We start from the raw sequence: 27,957 nt of genomic DNA on the forward strand, positions 1-27,957 counted from the left end.
TTTCCCCATCCAGAGGTCTTCAATAGCAGGTTGGCTTGTAGTCTCTAATTTGCCTGTTGACACAGGGAGGACACCAAAGAGATGTTTTTGTTTTTTGGTTTTTTTTGGTCTTTTTGAGACAGGGTCTCCCTGTAGCCCCAACTGGCCTGGATTTGCTGTGGGACCCGGCTGGCCTCGAACTCAGAGAGACCCCACCTGCCTCTGCCACCCGACTGTTGGGATTAAAGGCGTGCACCACCACGCCCGGCCAAAAAGATGTTTTTAAAAGACACAGTTCTTTCCTTCAAGATTGAAGTTACAATACCTTGTCTTGGAAGAGGTGTGCTAATCTGGTCTTCTGTTTTCTTCTCTCCTACTCAGCCCTATCTCCACCTCCACATATAAGCACTTAGTGTTTCCCACTGAGCCTGGCAGCCCAGCTACTTGCTGAGGTGGCAAGAGAAGGCACCCTTTTTCCTAACTGCACAAAGGCTCCACATGACTAGACTTCTATCAGGAGGACAAAGGGAGAGGTGGGGTGGTGTACTTACTCTGGTTTATTAGAGCTAGTATTAGGAAGGAAAACTCAGGCGTGCCCACATGTCCATCTGCATTTGCAGAGAATCTCAATGACAGAAATGCTTCAAACACTTATGGAAGGTCTTGAGTGTTATCAGAATTGTGATAAATGCTATATGCTATACACGCTGGGCTGCATATATTATTCATTACCTAAATATGGACTGAGTGCCTTCTGGATGCACAAAGGTGTTCCAGGCACTGAACCTAAACACGAACAAGGTCTTTACTTTTATGGAAAGTGCAGTAAAAAAGTAAAAAGTAAACAAAAAGTCCAGATTAAGCATTGATGTGGATAGAGAGTTATGTGGTGAGCAGGCAGCTGCTTACTTCCTTTTCCAATAGAAAATATTGATACATGGTTCAACATTTCATTTTCAAGCTTCAGAAAGCCTTGCTTCTTTGTCTGATGGAAGGGTGTAAAAGCATCCCCATTTGCAGGAGACCTATCTGGGTCTGTTCAGGGTGGAGGAATGGGTTGCATAAAGGCAGAATGGAGAAACTGTCCAGTCCAGGAAAAATGGCAAGTTTTCCATGAGACCAACCCATGATTATCAGTGGGGTGTGTCAGGGGACTGGGCCAAAGACAGGGCAACAGGGAAAGGGCCTGGAGTGTGGGATGTTTATTGTTCTTTTAAATTTTTCCATTGTTGTATTGAAACAATGTCTTTTCCTTTAAAAAATTAAAGCGGATATAAATGTATAAGAGAGACAGACATATAAGTCTGTCTCAATGATCACACCCTTCCACAACAGCTACTTTTAATTACTTGTATGTAGTTCAAACAGAATCTCTCTACAGTAATAAAATATACAAAGATATACAAACTTCCACATATTATTAGATATGTTTCATTCTCTCCCTAAGTAATAGCTAATAGTATTTTTCCTTTACATATTGTGTTAGGTAGTTTTTTGTTGCTCTGACAAATACTTCAAAGAGACTACTTAAAAGAGGAAGGATTTGTTTTGGCTCCTGGGTTTCAGAGTTTTTAGTCCATGTCATTGTCTGTGTTGTTTCTGGGCACTAGTGAGAGCATGGTTCAGCAGAGGCTGCTCTCTTCATGGTGACAGGAAGCAGAGATGAAACAGGAAGCGACTAGAAACAATATACCCTTCAGAGGTACACCCCAGTGAGCTACTTCATCCACCAAGTCCTACCGCTCACTAATGCCATCCCATTACAACTGTATCTATGCATTCATTCATCCATGAAGTCACATCCCATGATCCAGCCGTCTCTCAGGGACTGGCTCCATCATCTGGGAACCAAGTTTTTCCACACGTGAGCTTTTGGGAGTATATTTCATATCCAAACTGTAACATATATACATACAGATACACACAACTAGTTTTTGCATTTTGATTTTCAACTGAGTTAAACTACATTTGACAGATTTATTTATTATTTATTTTTGGAATAAAGATGCATACACTTGCACTTGATATACATCAAGTATACTTAACCCCTACTTGAGGAATACTTTGGTTGCAACCAGATTTTCCATTTTCAGTGCTGCGAAACACCCTCACATTCCTGTTTCTCTGCCACAGGGCAGTTCGATGCAGCTCTTTATTCCCCATGGATGTTTGATTCTAAGTTACCTGAGCTGAAGATAAACATTTAAATCAGAATTAGATCATGAGAAGTATATTTTTCGAGACTTTTTTTTGTTGGTCTTTTTGAGACAAAGTCTCCCAACTGGTCTGGATTCACTATGGAGACCAGGCTGGGCTTGAACTCACAGAGATCCATCTGCCTCTGCCTCCTGAGTCCTGGGATTAAAAGAGTGTGCTACCACATGTGGCGAGACATTTTTTTTTTTCAGTGAAAACTCCATGGCCACAAGTGTAGGTATTAGGTTAGACAGTTTGTGTTCGAATTCCACTTCCACTACTTAATTAATAGTTTTATGCGCTAGAGCAAGTTATTTAGACTTGCTGTGGCCCAGTTTCCTCATTTGTAAAGTGGGAACAATAACAGAACCTTTCTTACGGGGTATTATGACAGTTGAAAGAAAACATTTATAAAATATTTAGCATACAGATCTTGGCATCTGGCAAGCATTTTACCAGGTAAGAAGTCAGCTATTGTAGTCTATTAATCTCATTAAATGTATCAAAATTGTTCCTATCAGGATGACTTGCTTCATTGTAAATTTTATAGTAAATGCTTGATTTTTTTCAACACAGGGCTATATAAAATTTTATAGACTGAGCTTTTGCCATTATAGGCTTCCTTTGGAGGCTGTTTCCTCCAACCCAGGTTTCCTAATTGTTATTTTATCACATCATAAGGTCTAAGTCACAAGTGAAATTTTCCATGTTTCAGTGTTAGCAAGATGTATTTTGGCTCCACCAAGTTATTGCATATGCAGTTTTAACCTTTGTCACTTTTGAAAAATGTATTACTTCCACCGATTTTAGCTTTTTCTTATGTTCTGGACGGAGTGTCCCTAGTCATAATATTATAAAGTCAAAAATTTGAGATCAGAATATTATTTCAAATTCCCTAATGTACTTGTGTCTATTTTTGGATTCAATCATCAGCTCTAGTTGCCTTTCTCTGTATTTTTGAAGCACATTATTTAGCTGTACTGATCAAGTATCCCATTTCTGAAGTGCGTTGGGACCACGTGTGTTTCATATTTTGGAGATTTTTATACTTTGGACTATTTGTATACTTTACCAGCTGAGCATTCCTAGTCTGAACACCCCAAATCTAAAACCGAACACTTTCTGACACCACTGGATTTCAGATTTCTGGATTAGGAACACTCATTGCATATGATGCTTTGTGGTGGTGTCAGGGCTTGCTCCTCTATCTGGAGTGAGACTGATGAGTATTTCAAGTCTCTCTCTCTGTCTCTCTCATCTCTATCTCTCTTGCTGATAAGTATTTCAGCTCTCTCTCTCCTCTCTCTCTCTCTCTCTCTCTAAAAAAAATCTCTCTCTCTCTCTCCTATCTCCCTCTTTCTCTGCTTGCTCCTCTATGCTATTTTCTGTAATATTCTAAAAACAGTCTTCTGGAGTGAGACTGATGAGTTCTTTAAGTTTTTAAGTTTTATTTGTGTGTATTCTGTGTGTGTTCAGGTGCCAGTGGAGGCCAGATTGTGAACCACCTGATGTGGGTGCTGGGAAGTGAACTCCCATCCTCTGAAAGAACTGCAATTGCTCTTAACTGCTGAGCCATCTTTCCAGCCCCATGTTTTCTTTCCAGAAGCTCATGCAGCCCAAACTGGTCTCAAATTGTTATAAATATGTAGCAAAGGCTGGGTTTGAACTCCTTATCCTTCTGCCTCTGCTTCCCAAGTGCTGGAATTACAGGCTTACTGCTACCACACCTGACAGGAATTCAGTGTTTCTTAACTGACAGGAATGCATGGACGTTCTAATTAGACAATAGTCAGACAGGGAGTCTCCCTTACGCGAAGAAGGGTGTCTTTTGTTCTGCTCAGGCCTCAAGCTGTTTCATCAAGGCTTACTCACACATGCTCGTATACAGAAACATCCTCGCGTGCACACTCAAGATATTTGATCAAATATCTGGGTACCCTTTTGCCCAGTCAAGGAGATACAAAAAAATTAACCATCATGGTTGTTCTAGAGCTGTGGTCAATCTGCCTGGTGGTATTCCTTGGGTTCAGTTTTCTTTTTCTTTCTTGACTTTGTCTCTCCTCACGCTTCTTTTCTTTTTTAAAATTTTATTTTCTATAGGTTTCCCAAGGACACTTCCACAGGCAGAAGCCCTGGATAGGACTTACCAAATAGACACAGTGATAAACCTAAATGTGCCCTTTGAAGTCATTAAACAACGCCTCACAGCTCGTTGGATTCATCCTGCCAGTGGCCGAGTGTACAACATTGAATTCAACCCTCCCAAAACTGTGGTGAGTAATTGCAGTAGGACTGACACATAGCAGACTGTCCCTGAGTCCTCTTACCCTCACCAATTAAGTTCTGTAAACTTGGACAGCCTCTGCCTGATGGGTCTAGTCCACTCAGCTTGGTAGTAAAGGTGTTCCTGCTGTAAACACTTATTCATCAAAAGTGTTTATTATGAAATGTCCCCCTTAAGTTCAATGTGTTGTTTGGTCCCCACTGGTGGCAGTTTGGAGATGGGGGCTGAGCTGGAGAAAGTGGGCTACTAGGGCTGGGCATCTGTAGGTTACACCTGATCCTTGGTCCTTTTCCCTCCAGTCTCCCCCATGACACACTCCTACCATGATGTTCTGAAGCCCAAGCTCATGGGGTCAAGCAGCAAATTGAACTGAAACTGTGTGCCAAAATAATTCTGCCCTTTTAGTTGTTTTTCTTAGGTATTGGTTACAGCAGTGGGGAAAAAAAATCAATACTTTTTTCTTTATAAATAAGCACTGATTATTTATTCTGTGCCAGGGTGTGGGTGAGGGGAAGTGGGGCTTTTTGACACTGGCTTACAGTTGGAATTTCTACTACCTCCCGCTAGCCCATGAGCTGAGAATCAGCCCTTCAGAATTTGGGTCTATTGGGGTTGTTTTGAATGCGAATTGTATAGTAGTATGGAAAAGATCCTGGGGTCTCATGTTGGAATAATGTTTCTTTAGTTTAGATTCTGTTGGTTTAAACATTAGCACATTTGTACTTGGTGCTTGAATAGATGCCTGCATAGAAAGAACTGTTTATAAAACACCCTTCAGAGTTGAGTACTAATAGTGACATTCTTCTCTTCTAATGGTTGTTTTAGGGCATTGATGACTTGACAGGAGAGCCTCTGATTCAGCGTGAGGATGACAAACCAGAAACAGTGATCAAGAGACTAAAGGCTTACGAAGCCCAAACAGAGCCAGTCCTGGAATATTACCAGTGAGTTACTGGTATTCAGAACTTCTCTTGTACAATCAAAGTTTTTAATTTTTCCATACTTTGCAGCTGAAATACTAAAATACTAGAAGATCCAATTGCAAATGGCTTAAACAGTAAAGGAAATTTCTTGGCTTATGCAACAGAGAAGACCAGAAGGTAGGCAGGGCTGTCTCCAAGGTATCATCAGCCATTCTCTTAGCTTCCCTTCTTGGACACTGGCTTTGTCCTCAGACTTCCTGCATGGTTGCAGGTATCTGCCAGAAACAGCCAGGCCTTCCTCTTTCATGAAGGGTGGAGGAAACCTTTTACTCCGTGAGCAAAAGCTCTGAGCATCACTCCAATGAAACCAATAGAACAGCCACTGTGGCCAGAGAACTTCAGGCATTTACTGTCATGGGCCTGGGCCACTGGCCAGTGCCCAAATCCCACCACGTGTGTCACGAGGACACCTTGCCACACAAATTCAAATGACAGCCAACCCTCAGATCATTCGTCTTTAAACACATGGTTTAGTCTGCTTTTCAAGGAAGTCCGTATTATATAAATGTGAGAGCTACCCAGAGGTGACACCTAACTTGGGCTAAGAAACAGTTTGGTTTCCTTCCTCAGCCCTCCCTTCTTCCAGAGGATGAATGGCCCCTCCCCCTTTCATTTGTATGTCTACTCATGATTCAGGGTCAAAGCAGTATATACTGTGCTGCTGAGAACACAAGTACCGGGGCCAGGGCCAGGTTCAAACCCCAGCTCGCTATTTAACATAGCCTTAACTTCTTGCTTAACCTCTGCCTGTTTTCTCTTTCATAAAATATGGGTAAGGGGGCTGGAGAGATGGCTCAGCAGTTAGGAACACTGGTTGTTCCTGCAGAAGACCTGGGTTTGAATCCTAGCACCCACATGGCAGCTAACAACTGTCCGTAACTCCAGTCCCAGGGGATCTGACAGCCTCTTCTGACCTCTGTGGGCACTGCACAACATGGGTGTACTTACCTACATGCAGGCAATACATGCATACACATAAAATAAAAATAATAAAATTAAAAATTTTTTTAAAATGTGGGTAAGAAGAGAGGATTGAAAGTGAGTTAATATGTGTAACTCTCAGAATTGTCTTGATATATAGAATCATCTTTTCAATTATTTGTTATGGTTGTAATCAATGTTGTATTAGGAGTAAGTATGCAATAAAATTGGAAGCCACAGTCTCCAAACTGTCCTAATAGTTCTAATAGTTTATTTCTGGAAGCTGAAATAATAAGACTTTGCAATTCACTTTCTACAGCTGCTGTTACAATAAGAATTTGTGTTTGTGTATTGAGCCTGGCTCTGAAGATGAATAGCTCTGTGGCCCTGGGCAAGGCTTTTAACCCACATTGTGGCTCGACCATCAGGAACTCCACTCTGGCCTTCTTGAGCACTGCACATCTGGTGCACTTAACATACATGCAAACAAAACACTCATCACATAAAATAAAAATAAATTTTAAAAAGTTAACCTGGACTTAAAAATTAAAAGAACCTTAAAAAGAACTTTAGCAAAAAGGGGTTATGTTTAAATGTTTACAGTCCTGTTTTTCAACTCTTCTCAGCTGTGAAACATTCATGGAGTGAGCGGTCTGTCTAGGAATGTGACATTCTTACTCTCTGAGGACTAATTTTTGAAGCTAGTTCTATTTCTTCGCAGAGAAAATTATAATGGCATACATCCATTCCAGGTAGAACTTTAGGAGCGAGCAGGTGCCTGCAGTTCTGCGCTCAGTGATACCCACTCCTGGTACCATGGCTTCATAGTCGTGTCCCCAAGTAGCTTCCAGTTGTTAAAAGCTTGCCGCCCTGAAAGCTCTGCCGCATGCCTGAGTTTAGAAACTGAAGTCTACTATGCAAATACTATCTCTCTTTGCATAATTTCCCTCTGTAGCAGATGATTTTACCAAGTAAACAGTGGCTGTTAAATTAACCATGAAAAAAAATTTGAGGCGTCAGGGAATCTTTTTGCTTCTAGTGAAACCTCTGAACACTGAGTGAGAACAGTTTTGGGTTGCAGAGGTATGGTGGACCCTTGTTGGAATGTAAGCCAGAGTTCTTCAGCTGTTCTCAGGCTCCCTAGGCACACCCAGAGAAATGCGCGTGGGTTAGAGGCCTTGCAAGGGTTCAGAACCCCAAGGCAGTCTGTAGCAAACCCCAGGATTCAGATCTTCATCCTACCAACTGGATACTGGAGTAATTAAAATAATCTTTGGCTGCCTGTCTGGTGACAAGCCAGACATATCGGCAGGGAGAAATAGAGAAATTTGATAGGAGAAACAGCTCAGAAAGGTAGAACAGAGGAAAAAGAAATTCTAGTAAAAAGGTAGATAGAGTACTAGTAAGTTCTTCTACTGAAGTGGACAAAGCAGACCAAAGATGATGTTCTGATGTCTGACAAGCCCTGTTTCAGAACCTATCAATTCGGGGATATGGGCTGAGATAACAAAAGATAGTTTTATCAGTAAAACAGGAGTATTTGAGCTTTTATGAATGGATTCTTTCTTTTTTTTTTTGTAGCCCCAGCTGTCCTGGAACTCACTATGTAGACCAGGCTGGCCTTGAACTCAAGAGATCTGCCTGCCCCTGCCTGCCAAGTGCTGGGATTAAGAGCCTGTGCCACCACACCAGGCCTTATTTGAGCTTTTAAAGCTCAAGACATAAAGCACTTAGTACAGGTTTAACAAACCGGGGATGCTTAATACATGACAGCTCCCTTTCTTTTTTGAGTGCCTGTTTCTGTGTGCCAGAGAGCAAAATGGAAAGTAGAATGCAGGTTTAACAATGTCCAGACAAGTTCCTTCCCCCTGGATCAGAGACCTAAACTCACAGGACTTGTAAATTCAAATGAACTTTACAAAATTGCTTTAAGAAAGCTCATTAGAACACTCCAGACCCATGTATTTTATATATTTATTTTGTTTTTGTTTTTGTTTTTCATCTATAGGAAAAAGGGGGTATTGGAAACATTCTCTGGAACAGAAACGAACAAGATCTGGCCCCATGTGTATGCTTTCCTACAGATGAAAGTTCCAGAAACTACCCAGAAAGCCTCCATTACTCCCTGAGGTAGTAATAACTTGATGGGCGGTGCCTCCTCTGTCTTTGCATTCTGAAACACCTAAGACTCAGCATGTATGAATTCTTTGAAAATTATGATTGATTTCTAATTACTTTATTCTAAGGCTGTTACTAAGGATGTGCCAAATGAGTCAGGTTGATCTGTTAAATAATCTAGTGTGCTTTATCTACTTGTCTTCTATGGGTGTGCAATTTTAAAACATCAGAGGTGTGAAAACTTAAAGAGACTCTCAGAGCAAAATTAAAAGAGCAACTAGCAGGCAATTAGCCTTTCTCAGTCAGCCAAAACTGTTGATAATATTTTCAAGTTTTTCTGGAATGTTTAAAAAAATTATATATCATGGCTGGAGAGATGGTTCAGGGGTTAAGAGCACTGACTGCTCTTTCGGAGGACTCAGGTTTGATTCCCAGCACCCACACAGAGGATAACAACCACCTGTAACTATTCCAAGGGATCCAATGCTGACCTCTGTGGGCAGTGCACGACATGGGTGCACTTACACACATGCAGGCAATACACTCATACACATAAAATGAAAAATAAAATTTTTAAAATTATGTATCTGTTAAGGCAAATATCTTAGAGGCTTTTCTTTTTTTTTCTTTCTTTTTTTGCCAATCCCCCCTAAAAGATATTTTCTAGCTCCACAGGGAAATGGTTTTAGGAGACACTATAAAATCCTGAAAAACCAACCGGATTTATGTTTTAAGATGCAAATTCACTGTTGCCTTTATACCCCAAATCATGGAAGCTGGCCACGATTTTGTTTTGTCCCCAGTTTACTAAAATTTTATGCTACAAAAAAGTACCCATTAGCACATAAGAAAATGTTACTTTAATATGGCTTTTTTCCTTTTCCAAGCATGTATGTACCAAGGGATCTGACTTGTTAGAAACGAACTTTTAAAGTTCTTACAAAAGCAACAACACTGGATCAATTATAGCAATGTGGTCATCTTTGGTTTTTAGATGTGTCCAGATATTACTCAGGTTAAAGAAACAGATTTTAGGATCTACCTGTCAGTTTCTCCTTTTGCCCCAAATTTACAATCTGCCTTGGGTCGGCATGCCCGGAAACAGTCCCTTGATAAACGCCAAACAATCAGTAAACAGGTTGTAGCAATTAAAGGAATTTACAGGAGCTGGGTGTGGTGGTGCAAGGCTTTAGTCCCAGCACTTGGGAGGGAGAGGCAGGCCAGCATGGGCTACATAGTGAGTTCCAGGACAGCTGGGGCTAAAGGGAGACCCTGCCAAAAAAAAAAAAAAAGGAATTCACAGGATATTAACGTTAAAAAGAACCATGAAAGTAGCTGACTTCCCTAAAGAACATTTTTATTCTTGGACTGAAAGCCTTGAATTCAAGATCCCCTATCTCAGCCTCTTTCAAGTGCTGGAATTACTGTGGATGCTACCATTTGCCAGCCTATCTTAAAGGGAAAGAACTCTTCTGGTAGCTAAGCAGCCTCCTCCTCCCCTCTACACTGTGGGTATCCATCTTAGGGCCTTGAGTGCTAGGCAAGCATTATCACTGGGGCTACATCCCCAGCCCTTAGTTTTTGAGGCAGGGTTTCACTATATAGCCCAGGCTGCCCTTGAAATCACTATGTAGCCCTGTCCAGCCTCATACTCATCCTCTTGCTTCAACCTTCTGAGTGCTAGAATTACAAGTGTGTACCACCAAAACCAACCTGAAAAACCATCTTAAAACCTTAATCATTTTAGATTCTTTAGTGGGGCAAGGATGTGTCCTTATGTATTGTGATTTGAAGTGGAAAAATACGAGAGGTGGAAGAAAAACCAATTATGTCTTCCATGGAGACACACACTTTACATGGTGCTAATCAAAGAATCAAGCCCTTGTACAAGCTTTTAAGATGTTGGCCCATTATGTTCCAGACATTTAAAGTAAAAATGCCAGCAAATGGTTCTTATAGCTTATATTTGGGAATGGGGGAAGAGACTTTTGATTTTTAAAAATTCATTGTTATCTTTTAAAATGGACTAGGCCTTTTAAAAGGCTTACAACAAATATTTTGTTCTTTGAGAAATTTCTATAATGCCTTATTTGAATGTTATTGTCTGCTTTCTAAAAATGTTGTGAACTACCTAAACTCATGAACTACCACTACATTATCACACTGAGTTCTGTTACATCGTCAGCACTTTGTCTCTGACCCTCCACAGGCCACTTCACTCACCTTCCTGTCCACAGCCCTGATGTTTCAGACTTCATTCTAATAAACTGTCTTCAAACAGTCCCAAGGCTGCCTTCACTTTATGCAATTCTTTCTTCTTTTTCAGTATTATTTATTTTAGGTGCATGAGTGTATTGCTTGCATGTGTGTAAGTGCACCCGTGTCGTGCAATGCCTGTGGAGGTCAGGAGGCTTGGTCAAATCTCCTGGACTGGAGTCACAGTTATTAGCCACCATGTGGGTGTTGGGAATCGAACTCAGGTCCTCTTTAAGAGCAGTCAGTTCTCTTAACTGCTGAGTCATCTCTCCAGGCCTCAACTTTATGCACTTCCTTATCCTGCTATATATAGTACTGTAATCACACTGGCTTTCATGACACTCTTAAGATGTAGAAGTCGCCGGATGTGGTGGCGCACGCCTTTAGTCCCAGCACTTGGGAGGCAGAGGCAGGCAGATCTCTGTGAGTTCAAGGCCAGCCTGGTCTACATAGTGAGTTCAGGACAGCTGGGACTACAGGGGAACCCCCTCCCCAAAAAAAAAGGAAAAAAAAAAAAAAAAAAAAAGATGTGAAAATCAAAAAGGGTTGGAGAACATGTGAAAAATTTTTTTCCTGTGACCGTTCCTTTCCTAAGCCCCAACCAACCAAAATTTTGCACATACAACCATTTGGAAATGATGTTTGTTTTCCTATCAAAGCAAATAAAAAGAACCTGTTACTCAACAGGCTGATGCCACAGACATTAAGATTATTGCCGAGTAAATTCTGCTAAAAAATAGAGTGCTGTGGAGCCAGACCAGTGGTGGCACAGGCCTTTAATCCCAGCACTTGGGAGGCAGAGGCAGGTGAATCCCTTTGAGTTCAAGGCCAGCCTGGTCTACACAGTGAGTTCTAGCCAGCTGGGGCTGCAGGGAGAACCTGTCTCAAAAAGGCAAAAAAAAAAAAAAAAAAAAAAAAAAGCGGAATGCTGTGATGACCAGTGAAAATTTGTGTCACACGGAAGCAAACCTTGAGCTGAATGCCCTGACCAGGAGCTCCCACAACTTTAGTTAAAAGGTAACGGCCAGGTGTGGTGATGCAGGCCTTCCTTTGATTCCTACAGAAGCAGACAGGTGGATCTCTGAGATCAAGGCCAGCCTGGTCCACATAGGGAGTTCCAGGCCAGCTGGGGCTACAGGGAGCCCATGTCTCAAAAAAAATAAAAGAAAAAAACCCAACAAAAAGAGACCAGCATCTAAACACCTGTAACCCTATTACTTCCTTAGAGTAGCATCATTTGTGCTGCATGACTATGTATGTGAAGTGTATGCGCATGCACCACAGGTATGTGGAAGCTCAAGGCTGACCTTGGGCCTCTTCCTCCATCACCCTCTACCTTAGTGAGGCAAGGTCACTCATTTGAACCCAGAGGTTACCAATTGGACTAAGCAGGATCTGAGGATCTGTCTCAGCCTTTTCAAGTGCTGGAATTACAGGTGAGCCACTATGCCTATCCAGTTTATATGGATGTTGGGGATCCCAACCCTGGTCCTCATGCTTACAAGGCAAGGCGTTTATCCACTGAGCCATCTCCCCAGCTCCTCTCTCTTGAGACAGGGTCTCACGTATCCTAGGCTGGTCTCAAACTCACTATGTAGTACAGCGTGACTTTAAAATTCTCCTGGCCTTCACATACCAAGTGCAGGGACTATGGGTATGTGCTAAGGATTGAACACAGGGCTTTGTGCATGCTAAGCAAGCACTTTACCAACTGAACTACATCCCCAGCCCCTGGCTATTTCCTCTCCTGTTCCAGCAATAACACAACGTATTCTATTAAGATAGTCTAGACCCTCATAGTTTGGAATAAAACTACTCTAAAAATAAATGTTGTAATCAGACATTGTTATTAAAATTACTGCGTGTGCAACCAACAGCAACAAATCTTCATTTTGAAACATGTTTATAAATTGTCTTCTCATTAAAATACTCCCATTAGTAAACTGCTGCTTGCAACTAAACATTTTCATTCTGGAAGTTATGGTTTAAAATTTTTTAACAACTAAAATAGCTAGCCTTAATGAGCTCTGAGAAAGCCCATATGATTTTTTAACCTCTTAACATTCCCTTGCATGTTTAAAATTTTTTTAATGTTTTTAAAATTTTACGAGTATTTTGCCTCCATATATGTAGGTGCACCACATGCATGCACTGCCCAAGGAAGCCAGAAGAGGGCACTGGATCCTCTAAAACTAGAGTTCCAGACATTTTTAGCTGCCATTTGCATGCTGGGAACCAAATGCAGGTCCTTTGCAAGAGCAGTAAGTGCTCAACTGCTGAGGCATCTTCCCGGTCCCTCTCTTGGCATTAAAAAAAGGTTTTATTTAGTGTATGTGTTTGTGTGCAGGTGCCCATGGAGGCTAGAAGAGGGCATTGGATTGACTGGAGCTGGAGTTACATAGGAGGTTGTGAATCACTTGGCATGAACGCTGGGAATTAAACTATGGACTTCTGCAAGAGCAGTGTGTCCTCTTAACCCGATCTACCTTTCCAGCCCTACCCCGCTTTAAAGATCACTAATGACGATGAGTATTTCCACATACAGCACCAAGTACTACCATGCCTAGTGTAGACTTTCATCCCTGTTTCTTATTTTCTGAAAGGATTCTAAGTGTCTGAAGACTAAGCAGCATGAAGAATCATGATGTTAAGAGACAAATGTAGGGACTTTTCTAACTTTAGAAAAGACCATGCTTTAAATCTAGTTCTTCTAGGCTTACGGGAATATTTTCAACTTCATTACTGGATAGTAAGCAATCCACAACCTTTATTCCTTTTTGTAATCCCATTAGCTTACACAATAAGAAAACCAATACTTACTGATGAATCAGCTTCTCAGATGAATACGAAATGGCAAGCCCCCCCACCCTCCCAATACAGATGGGAACTGGAGGTTACTGCATTTAAGGGTCTTAAAATGTGAGTGACAGTGGCACAATTGATATGGGAACCCTAACCCCAATCCAAACAAGTACCACTTTTGTGCTGTATCAATTTAAGAACTGAAATCATGACTTACTCTGAGAACAGTAAATCGACATTTTTGTTTTTCCTCTGAAAACACCCCAGAGTTAACTTGAAAATCACTGCCTAAATCTAAACTTTTTCATCCTGTGAGAAAAATCACTTAATGGCTAGAAAGATGACTCAGTTGTTAAGAATACATACTGCTCTTCCAGAGGACCTAGGTTTGGTTCCCAGCACCCACACTGGGTCGCTTACAACTGCCTGCAACTCCAGCTCCAGAGGATGTGACTTTCTCTTCTGGCACTCAAGTGCACATACCCCAACACAGATACAGACAGACAAATTAAAAATCTTCAAACACCACTTATTAAAGAGATGTGTGCTCTTTGGGAGAACATGTTAATTCACTTAAAATCTTTTTCCTGATTTAGTTGTGAGCACTCATGCCCCAGGGTGTATGTGTGAGGATATGACACCAATGGAGGGGACTCAGTTCTCTTCTCTCCTTTTGGGTTCCAGGGATAGAACTCAGGTTTTCAGGTTTTAACCTACTGAGTCATCTCACCAGCCCTTAATTCATTCTTAAAATAATACAAATGCTAGTCTGAAAAAAAGCCCAATATTCCCTGGAAGAAATGACAGGATATGATAAGCTCCCCAGGCAAAAATTTTTGAAAGACCCACTAATGATGTAATTGGAGGAGAATCTTAGACTAGTAATTCTAAACCAGCGTAAGTAGAGTGGCAGCTATCCCCCTTTCCTTTTTTTCCCCTGAGTCAGGGTCTAACATAGCCAGAAAGGTGGCCTTCAACTCGCTATATAGTGACTGAGGCTAATATTCTGAACTTCTGACTTCTTAGCTTCACGTCCTCAGCACTGGGGCCAAAGTCTGTGCCAACATACCCAACATGTGGCACTGGGGATACAGCCCAGGGCTTCCTGCATGCTGAATGGGAACTTTACCACCTGAGCCATATGTCCAACTCCCAGCTATTTCCAAAAAAAAAAAAAAAAAAAGAAAAGAAAAGAAAAAGGGGGAAAACAGAAGGGACTGGAGAGATGGGTCACTGGTTAAAAGCACATACTGCTCTTCCAGAGGACCTGAGTTCAGGTGCAAGCACCCACGTCAGGAGGCTCACAATTGCCTGCAACCCCAGCTCCAGGGGATCCAGCACTCTCTTCTGGCCTCCAAGGACACCTGCCCTCACATGGAAGACACTATAGACACACATAATATACATGAATAAAAATAAAAAGAATCTTAAAAAAGAAATCTTTTATTAAATAGATGAATTTTACCAACAATGGTCTTTGTTGAGTATAATACTGTGAGGTCAAACAGTTTCCATTTATCAGTTTCGACTTTTCTTAGTTTGACTAAGTAAAATTTCCTAACCTGAAATGTGGTATCCATGTGCTAACTAGTCCTCATTCCTTCTAACAAAAACAGAAGAGAGACTACTTTGGTAGGAGTTAGCTCTTGGTACTAAAGGGCTATTTTAAAACAAAGACAAACAAAGGGATGCCAATTTACTGCTCTTAGGCCAAGTACTGCCAGTTACGAAGTCACTATCTTTAAGGGAAAATTATGAAGTCAGTGGTTCTTAAATCAATCACACTTTCACACACTGGAATGCACAGCACTTCCTTCTGAAAAGACAAAAATCTAGTGAAACTTTAAAAATCAGATCTTAGTGATTTCTGTCTCAAAAAACAAAAACAAAATCATCTTTAATTATATACTTAGTTTGCCAATCCATCCTTTCTTGCCAGTTTTTAGCCATCAATAGCTTTTTTTTTTTTTTTTTTTTTTTTTTTTTTTCCCCGGAGCTGAGGACTGAACCCAGGGCCTTGCACTTGCTAGGCAAGTGTTCTACCACTGAGCTAAATCCCCAACCGCAATAGCTTTTAATTAAATAAGACAAAATGAAAAGTCAAGACCATCTGAATGATGACAGGCAAATCCTGGGGAGAAGTAAGGTTGGAGTAGAAAACAATGGTCCAAGGAACGTGTCTGTGAAATCACTCATTTTGTTCTAGTCCATCCATTTGGTACAAAGGGAAAAATTGAGAGCGTGCTCCAGAACAAGACAAAAAAGAAATGGGAAAAAAGAAAACATAAGAAAATCAAATCTACTATGACTAGATGGGTAAAAAAGTTACAAGTTGATGAATACTACCATATAAATCAGTCAAACACTTTATTATAGAGTACATATTTATATCAAAAGCTCAAAAAGACTTTTATTCTGGAAACCAGGAAGATTGTAATGTTACAGAAGTGTGATTCACTGATTCTAGTCCATTTGAGTACTGAGTGCCTATCACCTCAGCTGAGGCAAGGTAAAAAAGGCCAAAGTCACAGTTTTGATCCCCACTTGGCTGCTTAGCATTATTTGGTTTTTCAACTTAATGCATTGTCTTCCCAATTCCAGTTAGTCATCTTCCAAATGTTTGTTAGGAATCTCAATGGGTGGGTTCACTGAGCCAAAGACTCAAAACTAATCAAAGCTAATACTCTTCTCAGTCAGAAGATTAATTCTTAAATAATGATATCATAATTAGCACTGTCTCCAATTCCAAATAAAAGAAGTTATTAAATATCCTGGTATATCTACAGTGAATTATATAGGAAGAAGTGAAGCTCAGAAGCATTCTAAGTAGCTGAGCTAGAGGTGAATAATAATCCATCCTGACTGTTACCAAATTCTTAGACATCAGCTCAAGGCAGATTAGCTCTATGACATTCCTCAAGGCTACATCAGACTGAAACACACAATAACCTTAATTTTAAAATGGTATTCTTGTTTGTTCTTATGGGCATTAGAATTCTTTTAAAACTTACTCCCTGAGAGGCCCCAGACTATGACAAGTAAAGAAATTAAGACTGACGTTTATCTTGTTAAAAAACAAAAAATTATGAGCTTATTACTTTTTGTACTGATTATACTCAGTAAAATCAACTTCTAAAAACAGTTTTGAGAATACTTTGGGAGTAAATGATTATAATGCTTTTAGTATTGAATTTATATCATAAACAAGGATTTAACTGATGGTGCCGAAAACACAAATGTATTATTGTAAAAGAAAAATGTGTGCCACCCAGATTACTTACTAAAGTATGTTACCAACTATTAATTTATTGCTTTTAATATGATGAAACACCAGATTTGACAGCTAAACTTTTCAGTGGGATACAAGTGCATTTTTATCTTTAATTCTCTCTGTAGAACAGGACATGTACATACCATATAAAAAGACTGTAGCAGGTGCCTCCTCCAATCAACCAGTTCTTGTAAACATTGCATTGTGCAGATTTTCATAACTTTGATTCCGAAATTGAGAACAATTAAAGGCAAATTTAGTAACCAAGGGGCGAGGGGAGAGTCCAGTTTGACTCCTGCAACATAGGATACCACTCCTCCCTTCAGAAACAACAAAACAAAAAAACCTAGCAGCACATAAAAAAAGTTACAAAACATCTCCATACTCTTTTTTTCCCTCCATCAAAAACCAAACAAAAATAAAGTGCAGCACCCATAAAAGTGTCAAGAAAATAGCCAAGTTCTTCCTTTCTTGTAACAAAATAGCACTTGGCCTCAGCAGTGTCAACCAAATTATACAGTGTCCATCATTTTGGGTTCATCATCATCTTTGTGTACCACTGAGTTTAAACTGCAGAGAGCTGTGTTGATAGAATACTGAAGATAATCTGGATTCTGGGGGAGAAAAAAAGAAAAGGGAAAAGAATGTGATAAGAGGTTCCACACCAGCACACACAGCTACGTATCTGTTTTTTCAGGCTCTATTCCTCTGCAGTGTAGCAGAACAGGAAAGAAGATGGATTTTTAGTCAGCTCAGGCTGAAACCCAAAGAGCTAAAGAAAGAGTAGGGTGTTATTGCTTAATCCAAAAAGATGTGCTAAAGACAGAGTGGACATATATAACAGAAATGTAATGAGTTTTAAATCCTTTCAACAAAACTGTAATTTTATTTTGAGACCTACAGAGGGTTGGATTACAGAGATCGACCTGCCTCTGCCTCCCGAGTGCTGGATTAAAGGAGCCACCACTCCTGGCAAAACAGTAATTTGAATTCTTTAATCATACAAGGCTAAAGTTCCCAGAAAGTCTACACATACACACCTATTCATAATTTAGGCTTTCAGCTGGGCATGGTGGTGCACGCCTTTGATCCCAGCACTGGGAGGCAGAGGCAGGCGGATCTCTGAGTTCAAGGCCAGCCTGGTCTACATAGCGAGTTCCAGGCCAGCTGGAGCTACAGGGATGTCCTGTCTCAAAAATATCAAAAAAAAAAAAAAAGAGAGAGATTTTCAGCCAGCAATATAATCTGAAGATTACTATCTAAATACAACAGTTAAGTACTCAAAATGCAAAACATTTGAATAAAGGAAAAATTTACTGAGTAAAATAAACATAAAAGAAAAATATCATTCCTTTTCTGAGAGGTAGTAGGTCCCTATTTTTTAAAAAAGGTTGAAAATAAGAGGACAGTTTTATTGATTTTTTTATTTTATTTTATTTTTTGTGTGTGTATGAGTGTACTGCACACATGTACGTAAGTGCACCATGGGCGTGCAAGGCCCATGGAGGTCAGAAGAGGGCATCAGATCCCCTGGAACTGGAGTTATGGACGGTCGTTGGTTGTCATGTAGGTGATAGGATTCTAACCCAGGTCCTCTGCAAGAGCAGAGCTCTTAACTGCTGAGCCATCTCTCCAGTCCATTTTGTTGATTTTTTTTTTTTAAACAGAAGAACTATTGCTTATTTCTAAAACTAAGAACAGATAACCTAACTATTCAATATAGCTGTTAATAAATGCATAAATAAACCATTACTTGTAAAAAAAAAAAAAAAAAGAATCTTAGCCGGGTGTGGCGGTGCACGCCTTTAATCCCAACACTTGGGAGGCAGAGGCAGGTGGATCTCTGTGAGTTCAAGGCCAGCCTGGTCTACATAGTGAGTTCCAGGACAGCTGGGGCTACAGGGAGACCCTGTCTCAAAAAGACGAAAAAAAAAAACTCAGGACTTTAGGAAATTCTTTCGCACAAATTCATTTCTTCTAATCAGTTATCCCAGGTATCTTTCAGCTATTTAGATTTTTTATTATCACTATGTAGCCCAGGCTGTCTTTCAACTTGGTATCCTCCTGCCTTGGCCTCCAGAGTGGTGGGATTACAGTGGTGGGCCACCACACCTGGCTTGAGATAGATGCCTTAAATCTTTCATTTCACAGAGAGGCAGGGTAGACTGAGCCATGCTGAGTGTCTCAAAAAAAACTAAAGATGGAGGAGTAAAAAAACCCTAACATTCTGATTTTGCTGTAGTTTTTTTTTAATAGTAAAAGGCAAAAGCTAGACAGAAATTTTATTTCCAAGCAAGTCTTTTTTTCATGTATGCCTCTTTTTAGTATTGGTAATCCTCAAGGAGAGGAAAAAAAATTCCTTCACAGTTTAATAAAGTTAAAAGCGAGTCTAGAGAATAGATAACCCTGAAGCAATGGCTACTTATATCTACACCCAAGGAGCTGCTGTCAAAGCTACGGCTAATAGAATTTGGTAAGTTTCATGAAAACAAAAGCATCACCTAAACTTAAGCTTTATAAAATGATTATTACTACTCTTTTCACATTATCTTGTTTCCAGAAATCAGTACCAAGTCCTTTTCCACAATCTATACCAACTTCCAAAGCCCTTCAATACCAAACTTACAATTACTCTATTATGACTGGGCTCCAGATTTCCATGACAAAATTTTGATTATCAAGTATTGGCTGAGGAGATTCTCCGGAATTCATTCACCCACCGCACTGTCATGGAGAGACTTGAAAAAAAAAAATCAATCAATATCCCTAACCTAAGTGACACTTAAACTCTACTGACTGCCCTAGCTGTCCACCTGATAACACTCTCAGCACTTTTCTTGTCCCAGGAACCAGTTCTTCCCAGCAGCAGAGGACCATCATGTCCTATTTGTAGGCTATGATTCAACAGACTGAATGAGCTGTGAAGCAGGACATTCAGAATTAGAGTATTAGAGCTCCACACTGATTGTGTTGACTTTAGGCAAAGTATTTAGCTTCTGTAAGTTTCAATTTACTTATTTTCATTTGTGAATGAAAATAAACCACAACATTCTTTTTACTATAGAAGATTCAATGATACTTATCAATGTATCATACAGCTTGTAAAGTGATATAAAATAGTATACTATTATAGAAAAATTTTTTCAGACCTCCAACTGCCCACTTGGTCCCTCAGGTGGCCTCTCACTTTATCCAGTTTCCCTCATCTAGTCAAGAGCATCTTACAGCTAGCAGGAATCTTTACCCAGCCTTCCTCCCCGTCAAGGCACTCTAGGCAAGGACGCTTAAATTCTCACACTATAAGGGACAATTATTTGCTCTGGTAGCTCAGATTAATAGAGTCTATAGAATCCTGATAATGATAAGGATTCAAATGACAGAATTCTATGATCCCAGCCTCTCCTACCACAATGACAATGAAGGCCTGGCAGCTGGCCCCAGCTGTTATCTGGTGTATATAACAACTTACTTCTCTCAAAGCAACTTCTTGATAATACAGGTTGCTTATGATATTTTCATGTGTATATATCCTCTTTTTGTGTTAAGAATCAATGACATCCTTTTAGTCTCTTTTTCTGACCTCTGTATGCATGAGGTGACTTTAATTTTAGGAGGTTTATCTACTGGCTTAGACATAGTCATAAAACTTGCTGCTTTCCCATGTGCTGTTTCTCAGGAACTGACAAGAAAATCATCACTGTATTTAAATAACATTAGAGAAGTGACCTGTAAGAAATCTTTAGGGTGACTATTCCTGATGTATCTAATTAAAGGAGAACACTGCTAATTAAGAATCAGAACGTGAATATTTTTACCCTTGAAAATAATGTTATTTTTGGTTGAGTTGAATATGATCAATTGCTTTCCTTACTATTTTAGGTTAAAATGTTACTGTAGATTTAACAGTTCTTTTAAATACATATAACTAAAATGGTAAAATTATAGTGACATAAGGTCAAGACACTGAACATTTCAATTTTTACAATTTTATGAGGCTTAAAGATAAATACAGGACTCTCTTCACATTCTTTTCTGAATGACACTTTCCAATTCCCAATGTAGGCAACAGAATAAACAGGCTAAAGCTGGTCTTAAAATCTTGGAGCCCGGAAATGAGAGAGAACTGGGCTCTATTAAAGTGCTACTTCTAAAACTGAAATGGGCAGGAATTATCTGATATCTTGAAATTATAATTCTTAGTAGTATCAGCTATACTAGTGGCCAGATTCCCTAGTTTTCATTGTAAATGTTTTCACACTAATGGCACGATTGCCATCTTGATCTAATAGCAGACTTTCAAGAGGCTCAAACAGATGCCCAAACTATGCATATATTATGTTATGGGCTACATGTACTAAAAATGCTATTTAACAAGATATTATATAAATTCATGCAACAGATCACCTTTGTTACCACTCACATGTCCACTCTGAAGCTAATTTATCCTAAAAAATTCCCATTAGTATAGTTTACTCATAATGAGATAGATGCTTGTCGGTAGCCACCTGGAGTCTATGACTGGGATGCCCAACAGGTGGTGACATTGGACCCCAAGAAAGTTTAGGTACAGCTCATCTTCTGCACATTAAAGAAAATGAGATAGAGTTTAGTGTCATTAAACACCTAAGAAACATAAGAGACTCAATGCCAAAGCATGGCATGAAACAGAACTAGGGGCTATTTTCTGAGGCAATAATATTTTAAATGTACCACGTGAGTAATACAAAAGGATCAAAACATGTAAACTTATTTATGAAATAAATATTTCCTTTTCCAGCTTACCTGTGGTAAGGATTCTAATGCGCCTATACATCCAACACCAGAATGGGGAACATGATTCTGAACTGTCACAGGTTGAAAACTCTGTGATTGAGAATAAAGTCTTACTCTTGACTTGAAAGCTTCAAGTTCATTTTTGAATGCTTCAAAATAACCTTCTTCCTCTGCCTAGAACATAAAAGCAAAGACTTTTTCAAAACTACTAAACTGCAGAGTAAATTCTAAAAAAGCATATAATAGGGCTGGAGTGGAAAAAGTAAAAGAATAGTCAAAATGCAGAAGCCGCCACGGTCTCCTGTCAGATCTATAGCAATTATTTCTTGTATAGGGACACTAATGATTAGTCTGTTCCAATTTTTTCTGCTTCATCAAAATAAATAAGAAACAACTTTTCCTATACATATACATACACACACCTATTACAAAGTGGAAGCCAGGCCTGGTAGTAGTACAAGCCTGTAATCTCAGCTACTCAGGAGGCTAAGGCAGGAGGGTAGCAATTCCAAGGCCCAATGGTTTACATAGTAAATTTAAGGCCAACTTGAGCAGCTTAGTGAGACCCTGTCTCAAAACAGAAAGTAAAAAATAAAACATACCCCAGTGTTAGGGTACTTGCTTAGCATGTATAAGGCCCTGGGTTTAAAACACCAGAACCACAAAACAAACAAAATAATAACTTTACTTAACTTCTCACATTTACTCTATTTTCATACCACTGCCTAACAACCAAGGAAGGTTCAGGGGCTGGAGAGATGGCTCAGTGGTTAAGAGCACTGGCTGCTCTTGCAGAGGACCTGGGTTTAGTTCCCAGCACCTACATAGTAGCTAACAACCATCCATAACTCCAGTTCCAGGGGATTCAATGCCCTCCTCTGGCCTTCATGGGCCCTGCATGCATATGGTGCACTCACATACATGCAGACAAACACTAATACACATAAAGCTTTTCTTTTCAATTCTGCTATCAATGGAAGGGAAGGATGGGAGGGTAATACCCATCTAGTAAATCTTTGGCCTTTTTAGACTCTACTTGTAAAAGTTATGAAAACCAAATAAAACTCACGTTCAACTTCATTATGAGAATATCTCTGTGTTCTACTTAAGCAAGTGCCTTCTTTTCAACATTATGGAAAGAAACAAGTATGACAACTTAGGCTGAAGGAGGGGACTGTTAGGCATCCAATGACCTATGAGTGAAAATTCTTGATGAAAAAAAAAAAGTCCTTACTGGCAGTAGGTTCTTTTTATAACTATTTCTTCTATGTATAACCAACAGGGACATATCCTATGATAACATTATGCTAGGTTTAAGTTCAAGTGCTAGAAAGATCCTGTCAGATGGAGTTTAGCTTGTGAAAACTAGTAAAGACTATGGATTAGTTATTAGTAATATAAAAACGCTACAGTTCTGGGCAGATATCCTGTCTTTACAAACAATTTTAGTTACAGATTAACATCTTATTTTAAATATCTAGTAATCTAATACTTTCATGGCAATATGCTAGTATCTGATGTTCATATCCAAAGGTAATCAATCTATCTCAAAGGCAAGCAACATGACTGCCTTTTTACTGCGATCCTACGGTAGAGGTTTTGATAGAGACAAGGCTATAAAGTAACCTATGGGCTATTTGCTTATTTCTTTATGCCACTTTCCTCCCTTACAAAATAAGAATAGAAATCCTGATAAAAATATCAGAAGGATTTAATGAATTAACCCATGCAAAATGCTCAGAACAGTGCCTGCCAGGATGTAAGCTCCCATGAATATTCCTGCTAAATTTCAAACATTAAAACAGTGCTAAAATTGAAGACTTTGGTGACCTTCAGTTGTGTTTTCTCAAAGCAAAATTTAAAAATTTTGTGTGGCAAATGACATTATCAAATAAGTTTAATTAATACCTGTCCAAAGATAGTTTTTGGGCTGGAGAGATGGCTCAGCAGTTAAGAGCACTGGCTATTCTTGCAGAAGCCCAGGATTCAGTTCCCAGCACCCACATGATGGCTAACAGCTGTCGTAACTCCAGTTCCGGAGGACCCTTGCCTTCTTCTGTCCTCTGTGGGCACTGCATGACACAGATGCCCATGCAGGCATAATACCCATACACAAAAAATTTAAAAAAAATTTATTTTAAAGGATAGTTTTTATTACTCCTATGTGTCAAGTAAAATTTTAGACTACTTACCATAAACCTAGCTAAAATTCCAACTTCGGCATTTACTCCTGAAAATTGTAGTTTTTCCTTTTTGGTTGTACTTTATAGAGTTTAGAGCATTAAGGCAGGACTACGAAAACCTTGGTAGGTTTCTTTTATTATTTTTAAAAAATAGAATTAAACTTTAGGCCAGGTGTGACACACGCCTAATCCCAGCACTTGGGAGGCAGAGACAGGTGGATCGCTGTGAGTTCGAGGCCAGCCTGGTCTACATGGAGTTCCAGGCCAGCTGGGAGGACAGGGAGGCCCTGTCTCAAAAAAAATAATAATAATAAAATAAAAAAGAATTTTTGCTGTTTATTACAGGAAATAGTCATTGTAATATATTAAAAATATGAAAATAATAATTTTACTACTCAAGTATAACCAAAGTTCAGCTTTTCAAATTTTCTTTTTTTTAAAAAATTGTTTTATTTTGTGTGTATGAGTGTATTGCCTGCATGTGTTAAGTGCACCCATATCACACAATGCCCTTGGAGGTCAGAGAAGGTGTCAGATTCCCCTGGAATTGGAGTTAGGATGGTTGTCAGCTATAATGTGGATGTGAGAATTAAACCCAGGGCCTCTGCAAGAGCAGCCAAGTGCTTTTAAAAGCTGAGCCATCTCTCCAGCCACATTGGTTTTTAATTTCTAATTGTAAATCCTGTAACGTATCCTATGTGGAAAAGTGCAGGTAAAAATATACATGTGCAGTTCACTCAGCAAAAAGTCCCAGAAATGAGGAACCACATCACTATTCCCCTCTTTCTCTGAGCTTTCCAATGAACTTTTGCCTTAATCATTTCTTTACTTTACTTTTACTGCTTATATATCTCTCTCAGAAATATAGCTTAATTTTGCCTATGATAAAATATATTTAAAACTATTAACCATAAAACACATTTTAAAAATTGATACTGACGATATAACTGTAACTTAACTTCATTCATTCCTGGTTTTTCATTTACAGTGCTAGTGAACATACCACAGTTAATGAATTTTACGAATGAGCATACCAGTTTATTCTCAGGGTGAGGTTGTTGCCAGGCTTTGTGCTATCGTGACCACATCTCTAAACAGTATTGCATCTAGTACACAGGTGTAAGGTATTCTAGGACAACAATTCTCAAGCCTTTCAGCTTCACAGCCCTTTCATACTCTGAAAACTTGTGAGGGAGATAAAAAATTTCTCTTATTTACTATGTTAAAATATTAAAATAACTTAAAAAAGCAACAAACTCATTACATGTTGCTATTAACAATGCATTTTTATGCTACAAAACTGTTTTCCAGAGTTAGGCACAGTGGTATGTGTCTACTTGAGAGACTGAGAATGAATGATCTAAGCCCAGGAATAGCCTGGGAACACAGTGATATACACTTGAAAAAATATTTAAGGGGAGACAGCTCAGTTGGTAAAGTGCCTGCTGCTCAACCTGTGGGCCTGAGTTTGGATCCTCAGAGCCTACAAAAATGTTTGGGCATAAGAGCACAAGTCTGTAACCCCTGCACTGGGGGAGGGGGGAATCCTAGAGTCATGCTGGCCAGCCAGCCCAGCCTAAATGTTGAGCTCTAGGTTCACTGAGAGGCCTTGTCTCAGAAAATAAAGAGCAGTAGAGGAACTTCAGGCCTCCACATGGCACGCATGTGTGAGCAAACCAGCACATACGTGTATGCATACATACACCACACACACATATAAATATATGCAATTTTTAAAAGCAAAACTGATTACTAATCTAGTAAATATGAAACGGTACTTCCTACACATATTTTTAACAGGGCCAACATTACATTTATATGAATACACATCACTTGTTTTAAACTTACAACACACGCATTTTCTTAGATCAGTAAAAATGTTCTGTAAATATATAATAGTTGCATAATATTCTATGTACCCCAGTGCTTTTTGAAGTCACTCCTGTAATTGTTCGATGCTTCCCTCCCTTCCTCCCTCTCCGTCTTCCCTCCCCTCCCCTTTCTACTCTTTCTTAATAGGATCTCATTCCTGCTGACCTTCAACTCATAATCGTCCTGCTTCAGCCCCTTGACTATGTCTTACATTTTTTTTCATTACAAAAGCTGTAATGAAATGCTTCTTCTAATCATGTGGTTATTAAATTTAAAAAAAATTTAAAAAATAACAATTCTTCAAAGCATAAAAATTTGCTCCTTAATAATTAGTAGATGTGAAAAACATTACCATTGACATCTACCTGATGACTTTATATCCATGCTCAGATGCCAAGGATCTCAGAAAGTAACCAACCGTGACTAGTAATAACCAGATATATAGAGATTAGAAACGCATGTGCAAACATCTTAGTGTTAATTGCATTAAAAATGGATTTTTCTGTATGAAACTGTTTTAATAATGAAATGGAGATCTTTTCAAATGTTAAAACCTCATTTATGTCTTATAGCGTTTATACTGAGTACAATATTGTATAACTGTATTAATTCAACTGTAAACCTAAAAATTTACAGCCAATTTTGAAAGAGATGCATCTTAGCTCAGGAAGTTGTTATTGAATATGTCAATGCTGGTGTAATGAAATGCTTCTTCTAATTATGTGGTTATTAATAATTCAAAAAATTCCCTTCTCATTAAAAACTGTTGAGTTCTACATATGGAGGACTATGTACTTGTTTTGCTCAACACTGTATCCTTGGCATTGGGAAGAGCTTTGCATTAGTAAGCATTCAATATTTACTGAAGGGATAGATAATGAAGCACTGAGTTTCCTGACCAGTCAACAGATCTCAATTAACATGTATGTTCTAGTACATACATGGTCTCTTATTCTCTTTTTACTTCAGTCTGGAACTCGCTATGGCCTTGATCCACCTCTAGTGCTGGGATTAAAGGCGTGTGCCACCACACTCAGCTGCCTCTTACTCTTTTTAAAGTCTCAATTAGCAAGAAACCTGAAATACTATATTGTATTATAAACACTATAGTTTGAATACTGATTTATATTACCTATATAAATACTAATTTACATATACTAAGTAAATACTAATACTGCACATACATTTCTCTTCATTAGAAAACCACCAGCATTTGCAGCACTCTGGCTCAAACCTTCCTGATATGTGGAGAATAAAGAGCTCTCAACCATGGCCTAACCTCATTTAATGATGTCAAGTAACTACTTACTTTGGCTTTCTGGAAAAACAAACGAAAACACCCTCTTGGATCCACATTACAGTTTTTGGCCATTTCCATAATAAACTGCATTACAACAGCTTGATGTGCTATTTGTTCCATTAAAGCCCCTTTCTGAAAACAAACAGATTAAAGCTATAAAAAATACTTCTAGAAAGAGATTGAATTAGTATGTATACTAATCCAAATTTTGAATTTTTAGAGTACTTTTGATTTTATTCTCTTTAGTTGTTAAATAAAATACTATATGGACATAAAGGTGAATATTTTAATTGCTTAACTTTTTATGTGAACCAGAATAACAGGGAGCCATCTTTTGGCTTAAGGACTGTGATTACTGTGTGAAATTTTAAAAGCAAACTTTCTCATTAGTAAAAAGAGTGATTATCATATGTGGGAGTAAGAGTGATTAGAAGGTGGCAGTGCAAATACACTGGGAAAGTTTCTAGACTAACTTAAGAGGCAACAAGAAAAGCATCCCCCATTAAACTCCAAAGATGAAAACAACAGAACCTTTCTGTTTCTTCTAATAACCTTCCTGCTTTCACTTAAAGTAAATAATGTAAAAAACAAAAACAAGGGGGCTGGAGAGATGGCTCAGCAGTTAAGAACACTGGCCGTTCTTGCAGAAGACCTGGGTTTGAATCCCAGCACCCACATGGCAGCTAACAACTGTCCATAACTCCAGTTCCAGGGGATCCAATAGCCTCTTCTGTCCTCCACAGGCACTGCACAACACAGGTGCACTTACATGCAGGCATAACACTCATACACATAAAAATAAATAAAATATTAAAAAAAATAATACAAATAAAGAAATCAGAATTCCACTGACTCCCATTAACTCAGGTTCATACAATACCTGCTCAGCTTCTAGGTGAAAACACCATAAAATAAGATATTTAGCAGTTTCTTCACATACAAGGTATGGATGATCAGACAAAAATCTCTGACTATCATCCCATCGACTTAACATACCTGTAAAAAAAAACCACAATGAA

At 39.1% G+C, this 27,957-nt stretch overlaps 2 protein-coding genes across 4 annotated transcripts in view; one reads left to right on the top strand and one right to left on the bottom strand.

Annotated features, from left to right (window-relative positions):
* Ak3 (adenylate kinase 3) overlaps positions 1–27,035 on the top strand; it is a 37,030-nt gene extending 9,995 nt beyond the window's left edge. Inside the window, exons 3-6 of one of the 2 annotated variants that reach the window (XM_008841663.3) lie at positions 4,276–4,448; positions 5,285–5,403; positions 8,372–8,493; positions 26,838–27,035. In XM_008841663.3, coding sequence (XP_008839885.1) covers positions 4,276–4,448; positions 5,285–5,403; positions 8,372–8,492 — 413 coding nt within the window. In that variant the 3' untranslated portion in view covers position 8,493; positions 26,838–27,035. Of the gene's footprint in view, positions 1–4,275; positions 4,449–5,284; positions 5,404–8,371; positions 8,672–26,837 lie in introns of those variants that run through there. The other variant, XM_029567634.1, reaches the window with a different exon arrangement.
* Cdc37l1 (cell division cycle 37 like 1) overlaps positions 14,967–27,957 on the bottom strand; it is a gene marked incomplete at its 5' end in the record, with an annotated part of 31,612 nt that continues 18,621 nt past the window's right edge. The window contains 5 exon segments of one of the 2 annotated variants that reach the window (XR_003850892.1): positions 14,967–17,424; positions 19,437–19,548; positions 21,593–21,757; positions 26,948–27,070; positions 27,819–27,934. Coding sequence is in view for 1 of the 2 variants with exons in the window: in XM_008841662.3 (XP_008839884.1) it covers positions 17,323–17,424; positions 21,593–21,757; positions 26,948–27,070; positions 27,819–27,934 (506 nt within the window). 2 annotated transcript variants of the gene reach the window in all.

The sequence above is a fragment of the Nannospalax galili genome, unplaced genomic scaffold (genome assembly GCF_000622305.1).
Source record: "Nannospalax galili isolate Female #2095 unplaced genomic scaffold, S.galili_v1.0 scaffold241, whole genome shotgun sequence".
Lineage (NCBI taxonomy): Eukaryota > Metazoa > Chordata > Mammalia > Rodentia > Spalacidae > Nannospalax > Nannospalax galili.